This window comes from Pongo abelii, chromosome 5 (genome assembly GCF_028885655.2).
Source record: "Pongo abelii isolate AG06213 chromosome 5, NHGRI_mPonAbe1-v2.0_pri, whole genome shotgun sequence".
NCBI classification, from domain to species: domain Eukaryota; kingdom Metazoa; phylum Chordata; class Mammalia; order Primates; family Hominidae; genus Pongo; species Pongo abelii.
In genome coordinates, this window is record NC_071990.2 from 69,474,402 (window position 1) to 69,493,909 (window position 19,508).

At 31.9% G+C, this 19,508-nt stretch overlaps 1 protein-coding gene across 7 annotated transcripts in view; it reads left to right on the top strand.

The window, feature by feature from the left end:
* The window catches only part of ADGRB3 (adhesion G protein-coupled receptor B3), a 747,209-nt gene that overhangs the window by 290,348 nt on the left and 437,353 nt on the right, over window positions 1–19,508 (top strand). For 3 of the 7 annotated variants that reach the window (XM_024248975.3, XM_054557672.2, XM_054557673.2), the window contains exons 2-4: window positions 593–703; window positions 6,643–6,804; window positions 13,932–14,096. In XM_024248975.3, coding sequence (XP_024104743.3) covers window positions 593–703; window positions 6,643–6,804; window positions 13,932–14,096 — 438 coding nt within the window. Of the gene's footprint in view, window positions 1–592; window positions 704–1,523; window positions 2,214–6,642; window positions 6,805–13,931; window positions 14,097–19,508 lie in introns of those variants that run through there. The other 4 variants (XM_054557674.2, XM_054557675.2, XM_054557678.2 and 1 more) reach the window with 4 other exon arrangements.

A 19,508-nucleotide genomic window follows, 5' to 3' on the forward strand; every position in this document is an offset into this window, starting at 1 on the left:
TTAATTGGGGCAAGGAAGGAAATAATGAAAATGACCAAGGCCACTATATTCCATGAGCCTTTGAGAATACCAAGGGCAACCTCATCTTTGGATGAAAAAACAAAAAAAAAGGTAGTCTGTTAAGTGACTGGGTTTACCTTAGAAAAGTTAAGTTACAGGACTGAGTAATCTAGTAACAAGAAAACTGCTGACAAACTTCTGGGGGTGATTGTTGTTAAGCAAAGAAGCAGATGCTACTAAGTCAGGATTCTCTCTCTAAAAAAACAACAGTTAACACTGTGGTTGTATTTTTTTCTTATGTGTTACTTCAAAACATTATCAGAAAAGAGTACAGTATCTCTGTTAAGTTGACTTAAAATGTGATGTGTCATTTTATTGACTGTTATTACTGTTTTTTGAAATCTTGTTCATGTTTATAGGTTTTCTGACATGAGTTTAGAGATATTCCAAGCAGATTAGCCTAGCAAGTTTAGAATTGTGAATTTAATAATTATCTTCTAGGTATGTATAGGAACATATTGCATGAGACAGTAATGTAATTTGTGAGAAATGTCTACACACAAGCTTTCATATACCTTTATTCTGTCTTTAGAATTTGGAATGATGGGAGATCATACAATTAAAAGTCAGCGACCTCGATCTGTTCATGAAAAAAGGGTCCCTCAGGAACAAGCTGATGCTGCTAAATTTATGGCACAAACTGGTAATACGTTAGTTACATTTTTCTATTTATTGTTGTTAATTTAATGAAACCACTGCATGTTTTCATAATCTTTTGCCGCACATTTGTCAGTTTTTGGAGCTGATATTTTTTCGAGCCATTTTTTTGTCACCAGTTAAAGTCCATAAATAAAGTAGCTGTGAATTGAAAAGTGCACAAAAATTATGTAAGAATTATTTTGCTTTCAGTATGGGACATTTAGGATTTACATAGTAGCATTTATGCTAATTAACTACTTAAAATGTATCATTAAACTTTTAAAGAAAGACAGCAAAGTTATTTCTTCAATAATTGATTGACATAAGACTTTCAAAAATTAGAACTTTAAATGAAACTCTAGACAATGAAATTTATTTTAACAATATTGAATATATTGAATTTTTTCAAGTGTGATTCTACTTGTATTAATTATTGTTAAAATGCACAGAAAATATAAACTTTTAAAAAATTTAATAATTTTTATTTGAAAAGAGTTTTGTTATATAAGCTAAATAATAAAAAGTTGAAAGTGTTAAGTAAGCTGTAACACATTCCAACTAATTAAATACCAACCTAAAATGACTTTCTACTTTATAAAATGTTAAATTCTAAATTAATTAGATTACTTTTAAAAACCTCCCTCCAAATATATCTGTAAATATTTGGAGTATGTATAATTTATGCCCATTATTTAGTTACAGAATTTGAACTAATATATGTATTCATATTTTTTCTTATCATAATAAATGGTCTAATTCCATCTGAGTACATTGCATGCAGTACATCCTTAAAAGAAAAAGTGTTTCAACTTTGTTATGTAAATTTTCAATTGTCATCTTTATTTTGGGAAATTGAAAGCTAACAGTTTTATCTATGTCTTAAAAAATTGTATACATCTCAATGTTTTGCCATTAATACAGAAGTTTCAAGTACATGACCAGTTTCCTGACGTGACATTTAGACTGATAGTGATGAAATTGCCCCAAGAAATGAACATTTCCTTCAGTTCACATGTTCTTAGGATAATATTTTTTAGAACAGTAGATCTGAATCTACAGTATAAAAATGCAAATATTGTTAATGAGTTTTGCTCTTAATAAGGGGTGAGTAGAAGATTTTGATACATTAATTGAGTTGTAAGGAGGTCAAATTTTCAGAAGAAGAAGTTTAAAATAAATTCTACAAGGATTCACTTTTAGTTTTTTTTAGATACATATTGCAACCAAATACAGAAATGTAGAAACTTGCTTATCTGGATCCCTTTTTGTGCACTTTCTTGTTTAAGAAAATTTGATTTTTATTTTTACTATTTGTTTGAACAAGTCTAAAAGTGCATTAACAGGTTTAGGCAAATTTCCAAATTTCTAAATGTATTTCTCTCTTTTACAGGGAGCAAAAAGTCTCAACCACTGAGCAGAGATTAGAGACATTAAGTCAAGGCACACGGGCATGGGCTGACTACTCATCTTTGTCGGCACCATCTAATGGGGGCATTTCTGCAAGATTAAAAAAGGTGTATTTTATTTGTGCAAAAGAGATGGCAGGCATTGGTTTACTGAAGTTCCTAAAAATTGGAGTCAATAGGAAGTGAAATGGAAAACGATAGTTTTAAATTTCCAGTAGCGTAACATGATTAGTTTATTCGTAAATATTATGCAATTTAGCCAAAAGTTTTTGTACAAGTTTTTTTATTTGTCTGTGACATAGTTCAATTCACAGTTTTCAACCAAAACCCTTTTGGTAAATTCAAATTTCAAAGAACATTGTGTTTTCCTAGTAAGGAATTACTAATTTCAAAATGATGAATAATAAATATTTATTATTTTATTTTAACCAAATATAGTATAGACAAACATAAATACATGTATAAGACTTTAAAATTAAACTATTTCAGTACTGATGTAAAACTGGAAAACTACATTATTTTAAGTAATTTTTAAAATTTATAATTTAACAGAAGACAATTATAATGTGAAAAAGAGAAGAATATTTTTCCTTAAATATTTTCCTAGATTATACTTTCTTTAGGTGTTAAGGTAGTCTGAATAAATACAGGTAAGTGTCACACAATGAAATTTTACAAAAATTAAGCTTTACTTATAAAATTTTTCCCTGTATTTGTCTTTAAGCCAAAAAAATGACTAACATATAAATAATATAAAATTTGTTAACAGTAATTTGAGAACAAAGAATAAGGCAAAAACATACATTTAAATAATAATAAAAGACAATATATTTTTATATTAATCATGGAGAAAAAAGCAAAAGCTATCACACTTTAATATTTAAGACTTACTTCTCAAAATGAGTAACCTGGCCTCTTCAATCAATATGATCAGTAAAAGATTGTAATTAAAAGCAATCTTTCTATAGGGTGATAAAGTGAGTGTAACATTTTTTAAAAAGAGTAACATTTGATAAAGTAGCATAGTTTGGATATAAATGATGGTGCTTTAATAGCCTATCATGCAATCTTTATTTATCGTTAAGGAATATAAAATTAAATGATATCATATAAATATATATATTTAATATAGACATCTAAATTAAATGCCAATAAGATGGCTTAAGATATTCTAGTTACATTTGCTTATGCTTAAGCATCATAGTCATCAATTAATTTATAAACATGTTTAGAAAAGCAGTCTTTTATTACCGTGAGGAAAATAGCCTAAATTTGGACTATGTAGCATGTTATCTAAAATTAAACAAAATAAAATTAGGCTGGGTGCAGTGGCTCATGCCTGCAGTCCTAGCACTTTTTCATTCACAAGGCGGGTGAATTACCTGAGGTTGGGAGTTCAAGACCAGCCTGACCAACATGGTGAAACCCCGTCTGTACTAAAAATACAAAAAATTAGCTGGGTGTGGTGGCGCACACCTGTAATCTCAGCTACTCAGGAGGCTGAGGCAGGAGAATCTCTTGAATCAAGGAGGCAGAGGTTGCGGTGAGCCTAGATCACACCATTGCACTTCAGCCTGGGCTATAGAGTGAGAGTTCGTCTCAATAAGGAAATAAATGAATAAATAAATAAAATTAAAAGTAAATTTCTAATTTCATGACTTTAAGATAATAGCAAAAGTTTGTATTAATATTTTGTTCATAATTTAAAATGCATTCTCACATATTATCTCACTCAATCTTCACAGATTTTGAAGTAAATATAATATTCATTTTATCGAAGACATTCAAAGAAATAAAATGACTTTCTCAAGGTCACAGAGCTATTATTCAGTAGATTTCCATCAATCACAGGTCTTCTGACTTTAATTGCAATGCTTTTCCAGTTTCCTTTTGTGTTTCATGCTAGGCTAAAGAGCTTTTAGTTCATACTATCTCCAAAGATACATATATTAAAAACAGTATACCTTGTCTTATACTTTACTGTTTTAATGTCATTGAATATTTTTAACATCTTTCTTATAATGTATATTAGTTATTCTCACAATGGCCTAATGTGCTTGACTAGAATGTTCTTCATACTTTTATAAATAAGGAAGTGGCAGCATGGAAAAAAGAAGTATTTAGTGGAAATGTCACTGAAACTATAGGATTTGATTTATAAGAAGATCATTTTGATAGGTAGGCCACTATTTCACTGGCAAAATTTTAATTCAAAATCTGAAAGCCAATATGTTTTATTTATTTATTTGTCTTTATTTTTGATCAGTGAAGAGAGAGGAAAAGTGACAAGACCAATTCTGAGCATTCATTATCAAACTCTCATGATCCAGTCACCACTGCTTAGCCTGTTCGCCATCATTGCAGTATCATACATTCAGAAGCAACCCAAATGTTTAAATACTTGCACGAAAGTAATTTAAATATAGGGCTTGATCTGAATTCACTGCTCAGTTTAGTTAAATTATGTTTTTATGTCATTATGACAATGCAAGAGGAAAAGGACTGCTTTTATGGTAAAATAGAACTAATTTTATTCATAACCTTTATCATTTCACTTATAGAATCCACATTGTTCATAATTTTCTGACTTTTAATTAATAACATGCAACCATAATATTTATACCTCACTTAATCTCATCACATTTTGGAACATCATTTTAAAAAGTGTATTATATTTTCCCTAACTTCTGCCTAAATTTTCTATTGCTAAATTTACATACACATATATACATATATGTGGATTTTTTTTAACTATTATCCTTCTATTTGGTTTATAGAATAATGATTTTCAATCTTGATAGGGTATTCTTTAATGTAAAAGAACAAATTATGAAGCATGGCTTTAACTGTTATTCAAATAGTCATCCAAGGACATTTTTATGAAATTAGCAATATATAAATTTGTGAAGAAAAAAATTCTGAATTGATGAAGGGTTATCTATACATTATTTTCAAGTCACACTGATCACAACACTGAAAAGCAGTCCCATTTGATGTAATCTGTCATCCCAGTTACTATTGTCTGTGCCCTTACAATATATGTCCAGTTATAAACAGATGGTCATCTATGCCTCTTGGTGCATGATGCAGAACAATATAAGAGCAAATGCGTCATAATGGTACTACTCAAAGTGTGGTTAGTGGATCAGTGTTTGTCCGCAAACTGGCCGTTATGGTCTCTCAAAGGAATAAGCAGTTTACATCAGAATGTAAAACTAACTACTTCATCAAGCACAGGTTTTATTTCAGCTGACATTTCATTTTTAGAACAAATTTCTCACTGAGAAAATCTGTGTGTTGAATTACATTCTGGCCCAAACTCCTTCTTTCCTAGAGGACTAGTTTGTGGACCAGCTGCCTTGAGTAGCACCACAAATAATTTTCAAGTCATTTACTAACTATCTAGAAAATGATGGACAAATACATGATCATATTCTATCCTTTGAATTCTATTCCAAAGGCAAATTATAAACAGAAACATAAAATATTGTTAAAGTGCTCTTTGATCTACTAATCAGTGATACAAAGTTTTCAGAAACATTTCACCTACAAAGTTTTTCAATGACTAAATGGTTAACTTAAGTAGTTAACTGCTAGCAGCTAAATGATCCAGTGTGACTTTGGAGAAAACAACTGCAAATTTTCAAATCAGTTTTTAAAATTCATCCTGAACATGATGCCATGATAGAATTAGAAGTGTATTTCATTGGTCGTAGAAATGTTTGACTTTTGAGTCTCCTTGAGACATAATAATAGAAATTCGACATAGTTTCATTGAGATGCTAACTCCAAGAAAATTAATGAATTTAGACATTCATTAGCTTTTTAGAACTCCATTTTAAATAAATTTTAATTCCATATCAAATTAATGAAAATTATCAAGAAATTTTTCTTTATTTTGAGTTAAAAAATCACTATTCTAGATCATAGGTGAAATTGTTAGCAGAAGGATTTAAATAAATTACCACAAAATAAACAGTAATCATAGTATGAAAAAGTAGGAATTGCACTAGTAATAAACTATAAATATCAGTACTCAATACAATATAAATTAGATGCGTCCGAGCTCCCAGGTTTCCACACGATCTAGCATTAGAAAGGGTGTTATGCAATAAATAACTAAGGAGGAACACTTCAATATATTCCTGCCACCAAAGCCATAGAGTAAGCTTAGAAATATATTTTGCTTCCTTTTCCATCAAAATACAAAGTCTTAGATTAATTTGAAGAGAATCACTTCAACAATTAGTCATATTGAAAAATGCTGGTTAGTTCCTTCATAGTGTCCATGGTACAGTGTAATTTGTGAAGAGTATTTTGCTAATAAGGTTATGGCAAAACTTGGTGTTTGCATCAGCATTATATGCATTCATCTTTAAACTTCATTTTCTCTGAAATGTTTTCATGTACCTTTTGATGTATGGTCATATTTTTACATTTAAATTATTCTTGCATGTCATAATGTCAGTTTGGTATAATGCTTAATAGATGAATACTTAGGACAGTATTTCATGTTTATTTGTTGTCTTGCACGCAGGTGAATCTGGTGTGGAAGAGTGGTCCCAGTGGAGCACATGTTCAGTTACTTGTGGTCAAGGGTCGCAGGTGCGAACCAGAACTTGTGTATCACCTTACGGGACACACTGCAGCGGCCCATTAAGAGAATCAAGGGTTTGCAATAACACTGCCCTCTGTCCAGGTAGTGTTAGCAGCAACTACAACTGTGGATATTATTGAATTGTGTCATGCTACGCATTTGGAACAATTTGTTATTTTCATATGAAACGGGTATAGACATTTTGATTAGAGTAAGTGTAGTTATTATTCAACTGTAAAATTTTAAGAGGTCTGTGATTATTTCTGCTTTTAAAGCAGTCAACAAATTAGGTAAATGACTCCCCTCTTCACTGCAAATATCAGTTTCTAATCTGTGTATCTACTTCTAATAATATTTAAGGTTCAAATATCTTTTCTGTGTTTTAGATGGTGAAAATGTTCAATTGAATGCTTGAGGAAAAATGTAATCTGCCTACATATTAAAAATATAATGTATATTCATGGCTTAAGGCAGTGGTTGACATAGTCTGTCAGGCAGTCAGCAGTTTTTCTATCACTTGTCTGACCCTATCAAAGAAAAGAGTGTCCCTGACCAAATAACTTTTTGGTATTTTATTTCATTCAAGTAACTTTCATCATCAGAAGTATCCACTGCTTTGTAAACTTAAATGAAACTTAATGAAAAGAGAGAGAGAGAGATCTTTAATATTAAATGAAGCATAACAATAGCATGCCCACTTAATGTCAGATTTTCCATGTTACATCACAATGTTGTTCTTCAGTTGATGCACGCATGCATATTATAGACATTTCTCCCTCCCAGACCACAGACTATCATGTAAAAATAAGTAATAATAGGACTCTGGGCTTTGTTTCCAGAAGTTCAAAGCACATGATGTTGTGAATCTCCAGATTTATCTTTTTGTCTAACCATTTATGTGGTGGATGGGTGACTATAAACGTATTGACAGCTGCAGTTGACACTGGACTTGCATTTACAGCCTTTCCAGGGACCTCCAAAAGGGGATGGGTGTAAAGAAAGTGACTTGCACTGTGGCAGCCTTTCATCTGCTAGCTTGTGCTTAAAAGTTTCTCATTAAGTTCCATTTCTAGAGATGGCTGACTCCACAGTTGCTAAAAGCAAGAATAGAGAGTGGGTGGCACAGAGTAAGAGCAGGAATAATGTCAGTTTTCCAGCAGAATATGCAAAGGGGATCCATTAAAAGACAGTCTGAGAGAGGTGTTAATGGGTGTAGAGTTTCAGATTTGCAAAATGAAAAAGTCTGAATATCTGTTTCACAACATTATGAATATAGGTAATACTACCAAGTTGTACACTAAAAATTGATTAGATGGTAAATTTTACATTATATGCTTTTTATCACAATAAAAAAGGACAGTGTGGAGGAAATAAAAAGTAAAGAAAGTGGTGGGCAGAAGGTGGAGGAATGATGCAATGAGGTGGGCAATCCCTTTAGAATAGAATTGGGAGGTAGCGAAGCAGTAGATGAAGTAGAATTAAAAGCTAAGCAGGGCAGAAAACTGAAACCTATGAGGAAAAGAAGGCAGAATTAACTGGAAAAGAGTAATAATTGCCACTAAGAACAAGAAAAATCAGTGAGGCTCAGTGGAAATTAAACTAGAGCAAGAAAAAAGGGTGAAGTAAAAACAAAAAAAGATTCACAAGAAAAAATGTTTAAGGAGTTTGTGAAAGGGGGAAGAAGATGAAAAAATATGATTAAAAACAGGATTCATAGAGCAGACAGATTCTAGGTACATTTGGCAACAGAAGAAAAACAAGTAGAAGTAAGGACCAGGGGATTTTATTTTATTTTATTTTTTAAACTGGCAGGTAACATGTATGCTTTTATCTTGTACAACATGATATTTTGAGGTATATATATGTGTATATGTTGTGAAATGGTTAAATCTAACTAATTAACAAATATATTACTGCCTATAGTTATCATTTTTGTGCTGAGAGCATTTAACATCCACTCTGTTTACATTTTTTAAGAATACAATATATAGTCATTAACCATAGTCACCATGCGGTATAATAGATCTCTTCAATTTATTCCTCCTATCTAACTGTGATTATGTATCATTTGACCAACATGTTTTAGAAATGAAATCTTCATACCACAAGGGTAGATACTTATTTTCATTTGGGTGTGGGTAGAGTGGGTTTTCTGGGAAGAATACTTAAAGCTGCTCCCTACTTACAGTATTGAAATAAGGAGATCCAGGATCAAGTTTTCTGTCCTTGACAATGAGAAAAATGTCAGTAAAGAATTATGCTGTACTTGAAATATAATTTATCTAATCAGCATGTGTTTGAATAGCCAAGACCCTTTCAACATACAAGGATAGTATTATGGCAAATGGATCTCCAAATGTGAGTCTGAGTGGATCGAAAAGTGTTCTCAAAAATTTTCCATTCAGAGTCTACTTCCCAGCCACTAGTTATGCACATTTATAAGGATAACATATGAAAGTTGCCTTCCTTCTACCAGAGACCACTGATTGATGCCTTCACAGAGAACATCTGTGATGGGATCAGAGCGCTTCTCCCACACAGAACTGCCAAACCCACTTTTTCACTGTGTCTGATGTCCAGAAGGCTATCTAATATTCCATAATTTAATGATTTTTAATTTAAAGTTTTTCTTCCCTATTTATGCCTGAGGTTGCAATTTTTTGAATTTGAAAAATCAGATCTTGGTGATGACCTTGAGCAGTAGAATATAAATAACTCCCACATGCTTAGTGTTCCAATAATGGAACACTAGGCATAAATGACTCAAACCTTTTACCCTGACATCTACAGAACTGCATACCAATTACTAGCTCCTCTTCACCTTTATATGTATGAAGTCTTTTTCTTTCTAAATTTGATTAAATAGTACCGTTAAGAAGTTTATCTTTTAATCATTGTTTTAGTTCAGAATGTTGAAGTAAAGAAAATAAGAAAAGTTTTGTATATTTATTTTTAATTTTCCAAACATAAAGGATAATTTAGCAAACTAAAAATATAGACTACGTGCCCCACTATAAGAAATTGGAATTTTTTCGTCCGGTTATGGTATTTGTTATGAAATATTTTGTGCTCAAATGTTTTATGTTATTATTTGTTAGGCAGGTAAATATGTACTTACTTTGCAATCTAATATATCCTGAAAATAGTGACAAAAAGTGACTTTTTAAAATGTAATGTTTTAAACAATAGAAATATCTTCCTAAAATAATAAATTCCTAAGAAGAAAATTAACTCAGAAATCAGTAACTGATTTGTCACATTTTGGACACTCAAATGTATTTAGCATTTAATTAATGAAAATGACACAATAAATGAACAAATTGAATATTAAAGTCACTTTCCACAAAATGTGTGGAGTTATAGAATTAGAGGTTATATTTATTTGTACTATAAAGTCTAATCAATAGTGTTATAAATTAGTGACCATTCATCCATATTCAAATTTCAGAAGTCTGCCTTAATTAAATTATGCAATATGTTACTTCAATATGGATCCTAAGATATTTGACCTTTAGCAGAATTTTTGCTTTGACATAGTACTCTCTTCAAAAGCCTTTATTACTCAAAGTAAAAAACAATAGACATAAACAAAGAAAATTGAGAAAAATAGAGCGCTACTTTCAATAGCACAATTTATTGCCCTTGTTGAATTTTATGGTTTATTCCAGGGCTTCTCAACCTCATTACTACTGACATTTTGACCCCAATAAGTCTTTGTTGGGGGAGTTCATCCTGTGTATTTTTTTAATGTTTAACAGCATACCTGGCCTTTACTCACTAGATGCCAGTAGCCCCCTACTTTCCCCCAAGTTGTGACAACCAAATATGTCTCTAGTCATTGCCAAATGTCACCTGGGGAGCAAAACTGCCACTGGCTGGGAGCCACTGGTGTACTCTATGTATTTTAATCCTGTAGCAGAAGTTTCTGCAGGCTAAGGAATGCTTTTGAATTTTTTTTGTTTTGTTTTGTTTTGCTAAATGTTATAGTTCTTATATTCATTTATTTCTTAAAAAATAAAACCTGGCCAGGCGCAGTGGCTCACGCCTGTCATCCCAGCACTTCTGGAGGCGGAGGCAGGAGGATCACCTGAAGCGGAGACCAGCCTGGCTAACATGGTGAAACCCCGTCTCCACTAAAAATACAAAAATTAGCCAGACGCGGTGCTGCGCGCCTGTAATCCCAGCTACTAAGGAGGCTGAGGCACAAGAATCACTTGAACCTAGGAGGCAGAGATTTCAGTGAGCCGAGATCGTGCCACTGCACTCCAGCCTGGGCGACAGAGTGAGACTCTGTCTCAAAATAAAATAAATAAAATAAAACCTTTCACTTATTTTATGTATAGCTCAATCTAAATCATGAGAAAATTTATATATGTTTATTTCAAAATATGGTTGAATATATTTTGTGTGTTGCATATTCTTCATTTCATCTCTAGTTATCACAAAAAGACATATAATAATATAGCTAATGCCTAAGCTAAGGAGGAAAACTATAAAAATGAATGAATTTCATTTAAATATATTGGTTTTATAAGATCATTTTAAATGAACTAGATCATTTACAGATTCTCATGTTTTGCTGCAAAATTAAAAAATATATAACAATTTGCCATTAAAATAAAAATGTCTAATCTTTAACATTAATCTTATGAATAGCATCTATAAACATTATGTGGTATGTGCTATAATTTTCTACTAACTCAATAGTATCTAAAATAACACTGTTAATGATTTGTATCCTTGTCAAATGAAAAAAATATCTTTTTTAAAACGATGTGAACGAGTCATGAACTTTTACCATGTAGCCATAAAGACTGTTAGAAAGTATTAAGTAACATTACTTTTCTGAAGATTCCAGTTTCATAATTTAACTAAGCCATCAAGGTTAATCAACATTTTTTGAGATTCATGGAGGAAAATATGCCAATTTAGCATCTTCCTTTTTTTCTGGGATTGTGCAATATAGAACAGTATGATTTGACAGAAAAGAAAATGAGCAGAAGCAGCAATATGAATTTTACATAGCATCATTAACTTTTTATATAGGAGGAGAAAATAGTAGGAGAAAAGGTTTTGAAAATAGGAGGAGAAAAGGTTTTTAAAATTGGAGGAGAAAAGGTTGTTTTAGGAGAAATATTGGTAATTTGAAATAAATGCAATAGTTTATAAAAATATTCATTTAATATGCCAAAATATATTAATGCAAGTACTTTTAAACTATTTTGCCATAATTAATCATATATACATATATGAATATTTATATATGTGGGTAGTATATGCATCTTTTATATATATATGTAGTTTTATTAGAGCTAAATATAGACTTACGCTTTTTATATATCAATGGATATAAATTGGCTTTGGTTTTCCCAAAATTTTATGGGAAAAAAGTAAAACATCATATTTTTTGTCACCCTCTTTTTTTTCCTACGTATTATTTTAAAACTATATTTCCCAACAAGGTTCTCAGAATCTTAAAGAGATTTACATTGAATATTTCTATTGGCTGTTTTTTCAATATTTAAACATCCTATCACAACTAATTTAGGCAAATAAATAACACCAATAGAAGGGGATGGGGTATCTCACAATTAAGGTATGCTATGTGTGTTTCTAAAGTAACAACTTGGTAAGCATACATATGAAAAAGATTCTAGATGTATTATATTTACTTGCATATTTCCTCTGCCACTTTTTATGAACCTATGCTTACCCTTACCAATGTTAAAGAAAAAAATGAACTTTTTGGGGGGTCATTTTCCTCTGTAAATTTCTACTCTCCTTAATCATATCTGTGGGTGTCATATAGAACATCTGGCTTCTTGAACTTCTAAGAGTATAGCAAGACTAGAGGTCCAATATCAAGACAGGAGCTTTTGAACCAAAAAGCACATTTTTTCTCATGCCTTTTTATTGATGTTGTCTATTAGGGTGCTATTATGCATTGTCTCAAGTATTAAGAATTAGGATGAGAGTGGTGATTTGACCATGCAGGGAAGGGATCAGACACTGAATATTTTTTTTTGGAAGATGGAGTCTTGCTGTGTTGCCCAGGCTGGAGTGCTATGGCATGATCTCACTTCACTGCAACCTCCACCTTCCAGATTCAAGTGATTCTCCTGCCTCAGCCTCCTGAGCAGCTGGGACTACAGGCACACAACACCATGCCCAGCTAATTTTTGTAGCTTTAGTAGAGACGGTGTTTCACTATGTTGGCCAGGCTGGCCTTGAACTCCTGACCTCAGGTGATCTGCCCACCTTGGCCTCTGAAAGCACTGGGATTACATGCATGAGCCACCACGCCCAGCCTAAATACTGAATCTTGATGGTCTTTTGCAAAATATAACAATATTTATTCACGGTGGTTATTCTGAAAGAACACAAATTATGTTATTTAAGATCAATTGTGAATTCATTGTAGTAATATGTTTGAAGAATTGATATATTCATATTTATGTTAAGCATAATTATTTTCTTTAGAAATTTATATAAATTAGGTAGATTTCCAGTTCTATCAAGTTGTTAGAGGAGGAAAAGCATCTTCTGGTTTCATAGTCATTAGAAAGAGATTATCGTATTTTCCATTCATTTTGAAACAGGGCAAAGAGGAATATTTTATGTGAGTAGATACTCTGTTTGAAATTCCTTTTATTCAAAATATGGTAACTTTAAGCCCACATTTTTAAATGGCAAAAAAATCTATTTTCTAAAATGTGATGTTAAAAGTTAATATGCACTCTCAATTTTCAGATTTTTAAAAATTTTCTAATATAATAGAAGTCATTAATCCCAAAATTTTATAAATGTTAGGAGAATTATGTTGGGCCTTGGCTATCTAAATAAAAACTGAACTCTAGGAGATTATCTCTGTTATAAGAGATTTAGTTTTCTATATTACTAGTTGATATTATTTCAACTTAAAAATAATTTGTGACTGTTTTACCATAAGGGAGAGAGATGCATTTCCGTTAAACACAAGGAAAGGTTCAAAATTTATGACATGAATTACTGTTCAAATGCAGAAAAAAGCACATGCAATTTTTCATTATTTTAACGAATTTTTAAATTAATAATTATATTTCGTGACAAATAAGAATGTTATCTCAACTGAGTTTTAAAATATCTTTACATTTGTCTATTTAATGAGTTTTGCTTTTTAATTATAAAGAAAATGATCTTTGATTTTACTTCTCTGATTTTGTTGTTGAAGCTTCTTTGCTTTATTACAGTACACGGAGTATGGGAGGAATGGTCACCATGGAGTTTATGTTCATTTACATGTGGTCGAGGCCAAAGAACAAGAACAAGGTCATGCACACCTCCTCAGTATGGAGGAAGGCCGTGTGAAGGACCTGAAACACATCATAAGCCTTGTAATATTGCTCTTTGCCCAGGTGAGCCTATTCTGCATTTGGTTATCTTTGTATTATGTGCTTTTTATATGATTCCTAGTGTACACAAGAAATATTAAGAGTACAACCTTCATTCAGTCACACTGGAAAATGTGTCCTTTCCATTGTATCTTGCCTAAAACTGGGTACTTTTCTTGATTCTATCATATGTAGTATTGTAGAATATGTCCTTTAGTGTCAATCAACATTTACCTTTATTATATTTCTACAAATGTGTATATTAATATTTTCCACTAAGATTTTTATCTGCTCTGGCTTTTTCCTTCTGGGAAAATTACAATGAATTCTAAAGACTTGAGATTAATTATTGCCTTTACACTGAAACTAGAGAGATCTGATTTAGAGCCAGTTCTTCCTGTGTTATTCTCTTACATTTATTCAATTAGGGAGTGGCAATGTACCACTGACCATGTGCTAGGGAATCAGACTTTCTAGATCTCTTGCTAGATGCATAAAATGGCTAAATTATAAACAATTTACAATCTTTATGGGATTATGAAGACTATGCAGTCTGTTCTTAGAGTGCATTTATGTTATCTTAAATTTTTAAATTTTTACTTTTAAATTTAAATTTTTAAATTTTTCTTTCCTTTAAAATGTTTCTATTCTATTTTATCTATCCTTCATAATTAATTTCACCCATTATGCTAGAGGGAAGCCTTCACAATGCTGCCATTTAGTTTATTCAAACATCAAACAAATTCCTACAAAATAAATAAGAATAATGTCCAGCTTCAAAGGACTTACAAGTTATAGGAGAAAATACACACACATAGATGATATAATCTCTCAGGGTTAGCAAAGACACATTTTAAAGAAAGAGATAGACATGAATGGAGAATTGCAAAGGCTAAGATGGCAAAGATCAATATAAGTAATCGCTCTCTTCTTGGGGAGATTTTCTCATTAGCCCATTTAGTCACATATTCTGCATCCAAGCAACATAGCTGGGATCCCAGTACTGTTGTCCTCCAAACATATCCTGCAACTTACCCTCAGTCCCACTGACCCTTTAAATACCCTCAAGTTAATGTCCTGACCTATGAAGCAATGCTTCAAAGTCCTTCTGGAAGTTTTAAATATATGAAACATGAAGAATATGAAAAACAATCCAATGTGTAGATATGCAAAAGTCATCTAACAAACTTAATTGTTCCCTTCAGAGAAGGACTACTAGGTTCCTGTACTTAATGACTAGAATTAAAGATGAAGGCAAATAATTATAATTATATTATTTTACTAATATAAATATTTCCTAAAATTTTATGAATTCTGTGAATTATGAATGTAACTTATGAGTTAATATTCATACAATTATGAATATTAGACGGTCAAAACCATGATTACTTATTTGTTAACCAGCACTAGAAAATCTATTTATGAGACCAGTAACATTCTGTCTTATTTCTCTCTCTATAAACACACAGGCAGGCAGACACAAACATATGTAGTGATGCCTTGTGCTTTCAACAAAGATTTGGAAAAGTTTATACTTTTTAAATTTTTTTAAATTTTTTTCAATGCTCATTCTATGTAACATTTACATAGAATCAAATATAGTTTACTCTTATTTGTCCATGAAGTGCAAAGAAATAGACAATATGGAGAAATAAAAGATAAGAACTAACTATAGAAACTTTTTAAATACTTTTGTGTTACTTCTTTTATGTCAGCTAGACTTCATAAATACAAACATAAAAATGGCATTGATTGGTTAAAATACTGTGAACCAAGTTTCTCATAGTCTACTTTCCATTAACTTTTCTAGGAGCAAAATCCTTAGATATCAGTAGAGAGGCTATGTTATAGTTCAGATGTGAAAACTCATTTTCTTAAGTTGATACGGTTGTGGAACTTTATCACTCAAGTAGTAACACAAGTTTTTAAGCTACTTGGATATTAGTGGTATTATCTTATCATTGGAAGCACTCTAAGTCCAATAAAATCAGATGGCTTTCTTTCATGTAGGTCCTTTATTTTTGTGCATTATGACTATATTATTTGTAAATGTAGACTAGCTCATATTCTCTCATAAGTGAACATATGGGCATATCCTTGAGTACTTAAACGTATCATGTGCCATTTCTGATTTCCATTATTTTCATTCTTGAATTTAGTTGCATGGTAAAAGATGTAGAATTCTTATCACATTGTATCCCTATGAACTTAGTATCTGAAAGTGAACTCTAATAACTAGGATTTTTTTAAGTTTCCAGGCTGTGCCAAAAAAATTGACGCTATGATTTTAAAATATGTAGGTTTATTTGGTGGAAACATTTGAAATTCTCTTTAGGACTCATCATCTTATAGCTAAACTCAGGCACTTTCACTGGGTATGAAAGCATCATCAACTATCAATGAGATGTAAGGCACTGCTGAGAAGTATATATAGTCCCTGATTTCAAAAGTTTTCCTTTGCATTCAGAAGATTCAGACATAAGCATATGCAAAGTTGAATGCAGTTCTGAAAACCTCATATAAATACGCTAGCTTCAATGAAAGATGGTAACTTGAGGATTCAGTGGTTTCAGGCAACATTTTTTCTAACCATCCTACATGATATCCCTAAGCTATCATATTAAAGAATAAAGCTATGATAGGTACATCAGTAGCGAGGAATGTAGATCAGGACCTGCACTAGAGTGTGGACAAGAGGAGGACAGAAGAAACATGTAAAACCACAAACTGTGTCTCCCACTACTCACTACTTTTGCGGGATTTGACGGGGAGGGCTGTGGTAATAATGGGCAGTGACATTTTTGTGTGGGATAATGTTAAAGCATTACAGTTGTAAAGCCTCCTGTTTTTAAGAAACTGCATGAAACCATTCTAATGAAATAGACACTATGTAGGAATGACATGCATTGTTTATATCAAACAATGAAATACTTTTATGTATTCAGAGTTTGATATATACCTATAAGTAGATAATATGCTATCAGATTCCTTGCTGAGTCAATGCACAACTTCCTCCCACTTCTTTTGAGGTGAAAGAAAACCATTGCCTGAGATCCATATAAGGAGGAAGGAAAATGAAGATATAGTATTTCTTAGTGTGAGTTGTTAGTTACTAATTTGCATCCCCTGTCTGAGAACAGGGGGCTGATACTAATGAAGCAAGACAGGCAAGAGGCATAGAGCATCAAAAGGAATTTCCTGGCTCATAAACATAACGTGGTCTATTCCTTCTTTTGTAATCTATACTAATAATTAAAATATTATGGAAAGGTGCATGTTTGTGTGTGTATGTGTGTTCGGTGGTCTTTGTGGTCTGTTTTACTTATCTCACCAAAGTTCTGGTGGTCCAAACTATTTCCTCTGAATTTTCATTGTAGTCATTAATTGATAATTAACTTATTAATGGTCAATTCTCAATTAATAATTTACATATTTGAGGATAAATAAATTTTCTTTTATTTCCTGTTTCTCTCTCCATGCAACTCTATAGATACCTGGTGGAAACAAGAAAAATTACTATTAAGTGGATTTTCTTGACATGAACATTTCCAAATTTCTAATATCCCAAAATTTAAAGGACATTTTCTGTCTGTATTTCATAATACATCGATATGATATTTTCTGTCTGTATTTCATAATACATCGATATGATGAAGCAAAGTGATCTTGGACTTCTGCAAGAGAACACATATTTAAATTTAGATTTTTACCTTTTAATATAATTGTGTCACTCATCTAATCTTCAGTTTATTCATCTGTAAAATGGGGACAATAGTAATACCCACTTCATAGGACTTTGTGGGATGCTGTAAGGTAGAGAACCTGATAGGGAGCAAATACTGTGAAAGTGTTAGTAGTAGTATATTAATGCCCTTCAACCAAAGTTCATCAGAATCACACCTGTAGCTGACCTAGCTGAATTTGTTACTCTTGAGAGTGAGGGGAAACTAACATAGGGAACTGTGGGGATGTCAGCAATGGAGTGTTTGAAATACTTAAGGGATTTGAGCTTTTGTTAAGTGATTTGGCAGAGGGTTTAAGGAAGCGAGCAGCCTTTGTTCTGAACTGGATGCTGTTCGGAAGGTGTGACAATTCTATGGTTGGATAATAAACCTTAATAAATCATCTAGGTGAAGGGAAGACCAGCCATAATTGGTAAAGAAATAGCAGTCACTCATATTAGCTGAGAAAGAAGAATGTTTGATACTTTGTGAGTTGCACTGTGACCTTGTTTTTGTCTCTTAAGTGTCATTGTATGCTACTGATGTTTTCTGATATGGTTTAGGTCTAACTAGAGATAACAGTTTTTCTGTGAGCATCAGGCAAGCTGCTAATTAGGTCTAGCTGTAAGTGTCTTTTTATGGTGATTCCCCCTCTAGGGCGATTTGATCACTTTAGAACCCTCTGTCCTTAATGGCCTTGATTTTTATTAATATTTAACAGGAGAAAAGTGTCGCACGTAATGGAAAGTTGCATTTTCCAGTATGACTGCCATTAAAATTATATAGATATATCTATCCAAAATAAAATTTATATAACCATTTCCAAAATTAAACACTTCGGGGAACATAAAAAGCTTAAGATCTTAGCTAAAAGCCTGAAGTTTTATACTAATTTTCTTTATAGCTTTTTACTTTATAGTAATATTTTCCCCTAGTCAGTAGTTGAATATTAGAGGAGCTAATGATTTAAGTTTAGTTCTTACTGTTTTTAGTGTGGACACTTCTCAATCTGATATGTTTCCATGCAGTAGAGTATAAATAATATAGGGGACAAGGATAGATAATAATTGGGTGACAGATTAAAGACTAAAATAAATGAAAGTTCTATTGGTAAATAAGTCTTCATTTATATACTGAAATATTTATATATAAGTAGATTTAATTATATGATTCAGTGGGAAGAAGAGTGGTCTGTTATTCAGAAGATGTAGATTAAAGTTCAGTCACAATCCTTAATTAAAATATTTACTTGGGTAATTTATATACTCTATTTTTCAATTTCCTTTTTTATGAAATGGAGTCAGTATTAATTACCCCTCTATATTACAGGATTGACATATTATTATAATTAGGTAGAAATACTTTGAATAGTAAAAAATCGATGTAAATTAGAGGATTTTTTAATGATTTATATGAATATATTACTTTAAAATTAAGGGATTGTGGAAGAAATAGGTCAAATGAACTAGGAGTATTATAATTATTGAACTCTACTCTCTTAGTCGTAGACTCAAAGGGATTCTTCTCCCAGATTTTTGCTAGGAAGAAGTACTTTCATACAAGCTGTGTCAGTCTGTTGGGCTGAGCAGTGTCACACCCGTCAAGCTGCATTTGAGAAATGCTTTCCTGGGAGCCCAAACCCTGCCAGAGAGATGCTGCCATGTTGCAGATTCCAGATATATTTCATACTCTTACAAACCCTAAGAAGATAGAA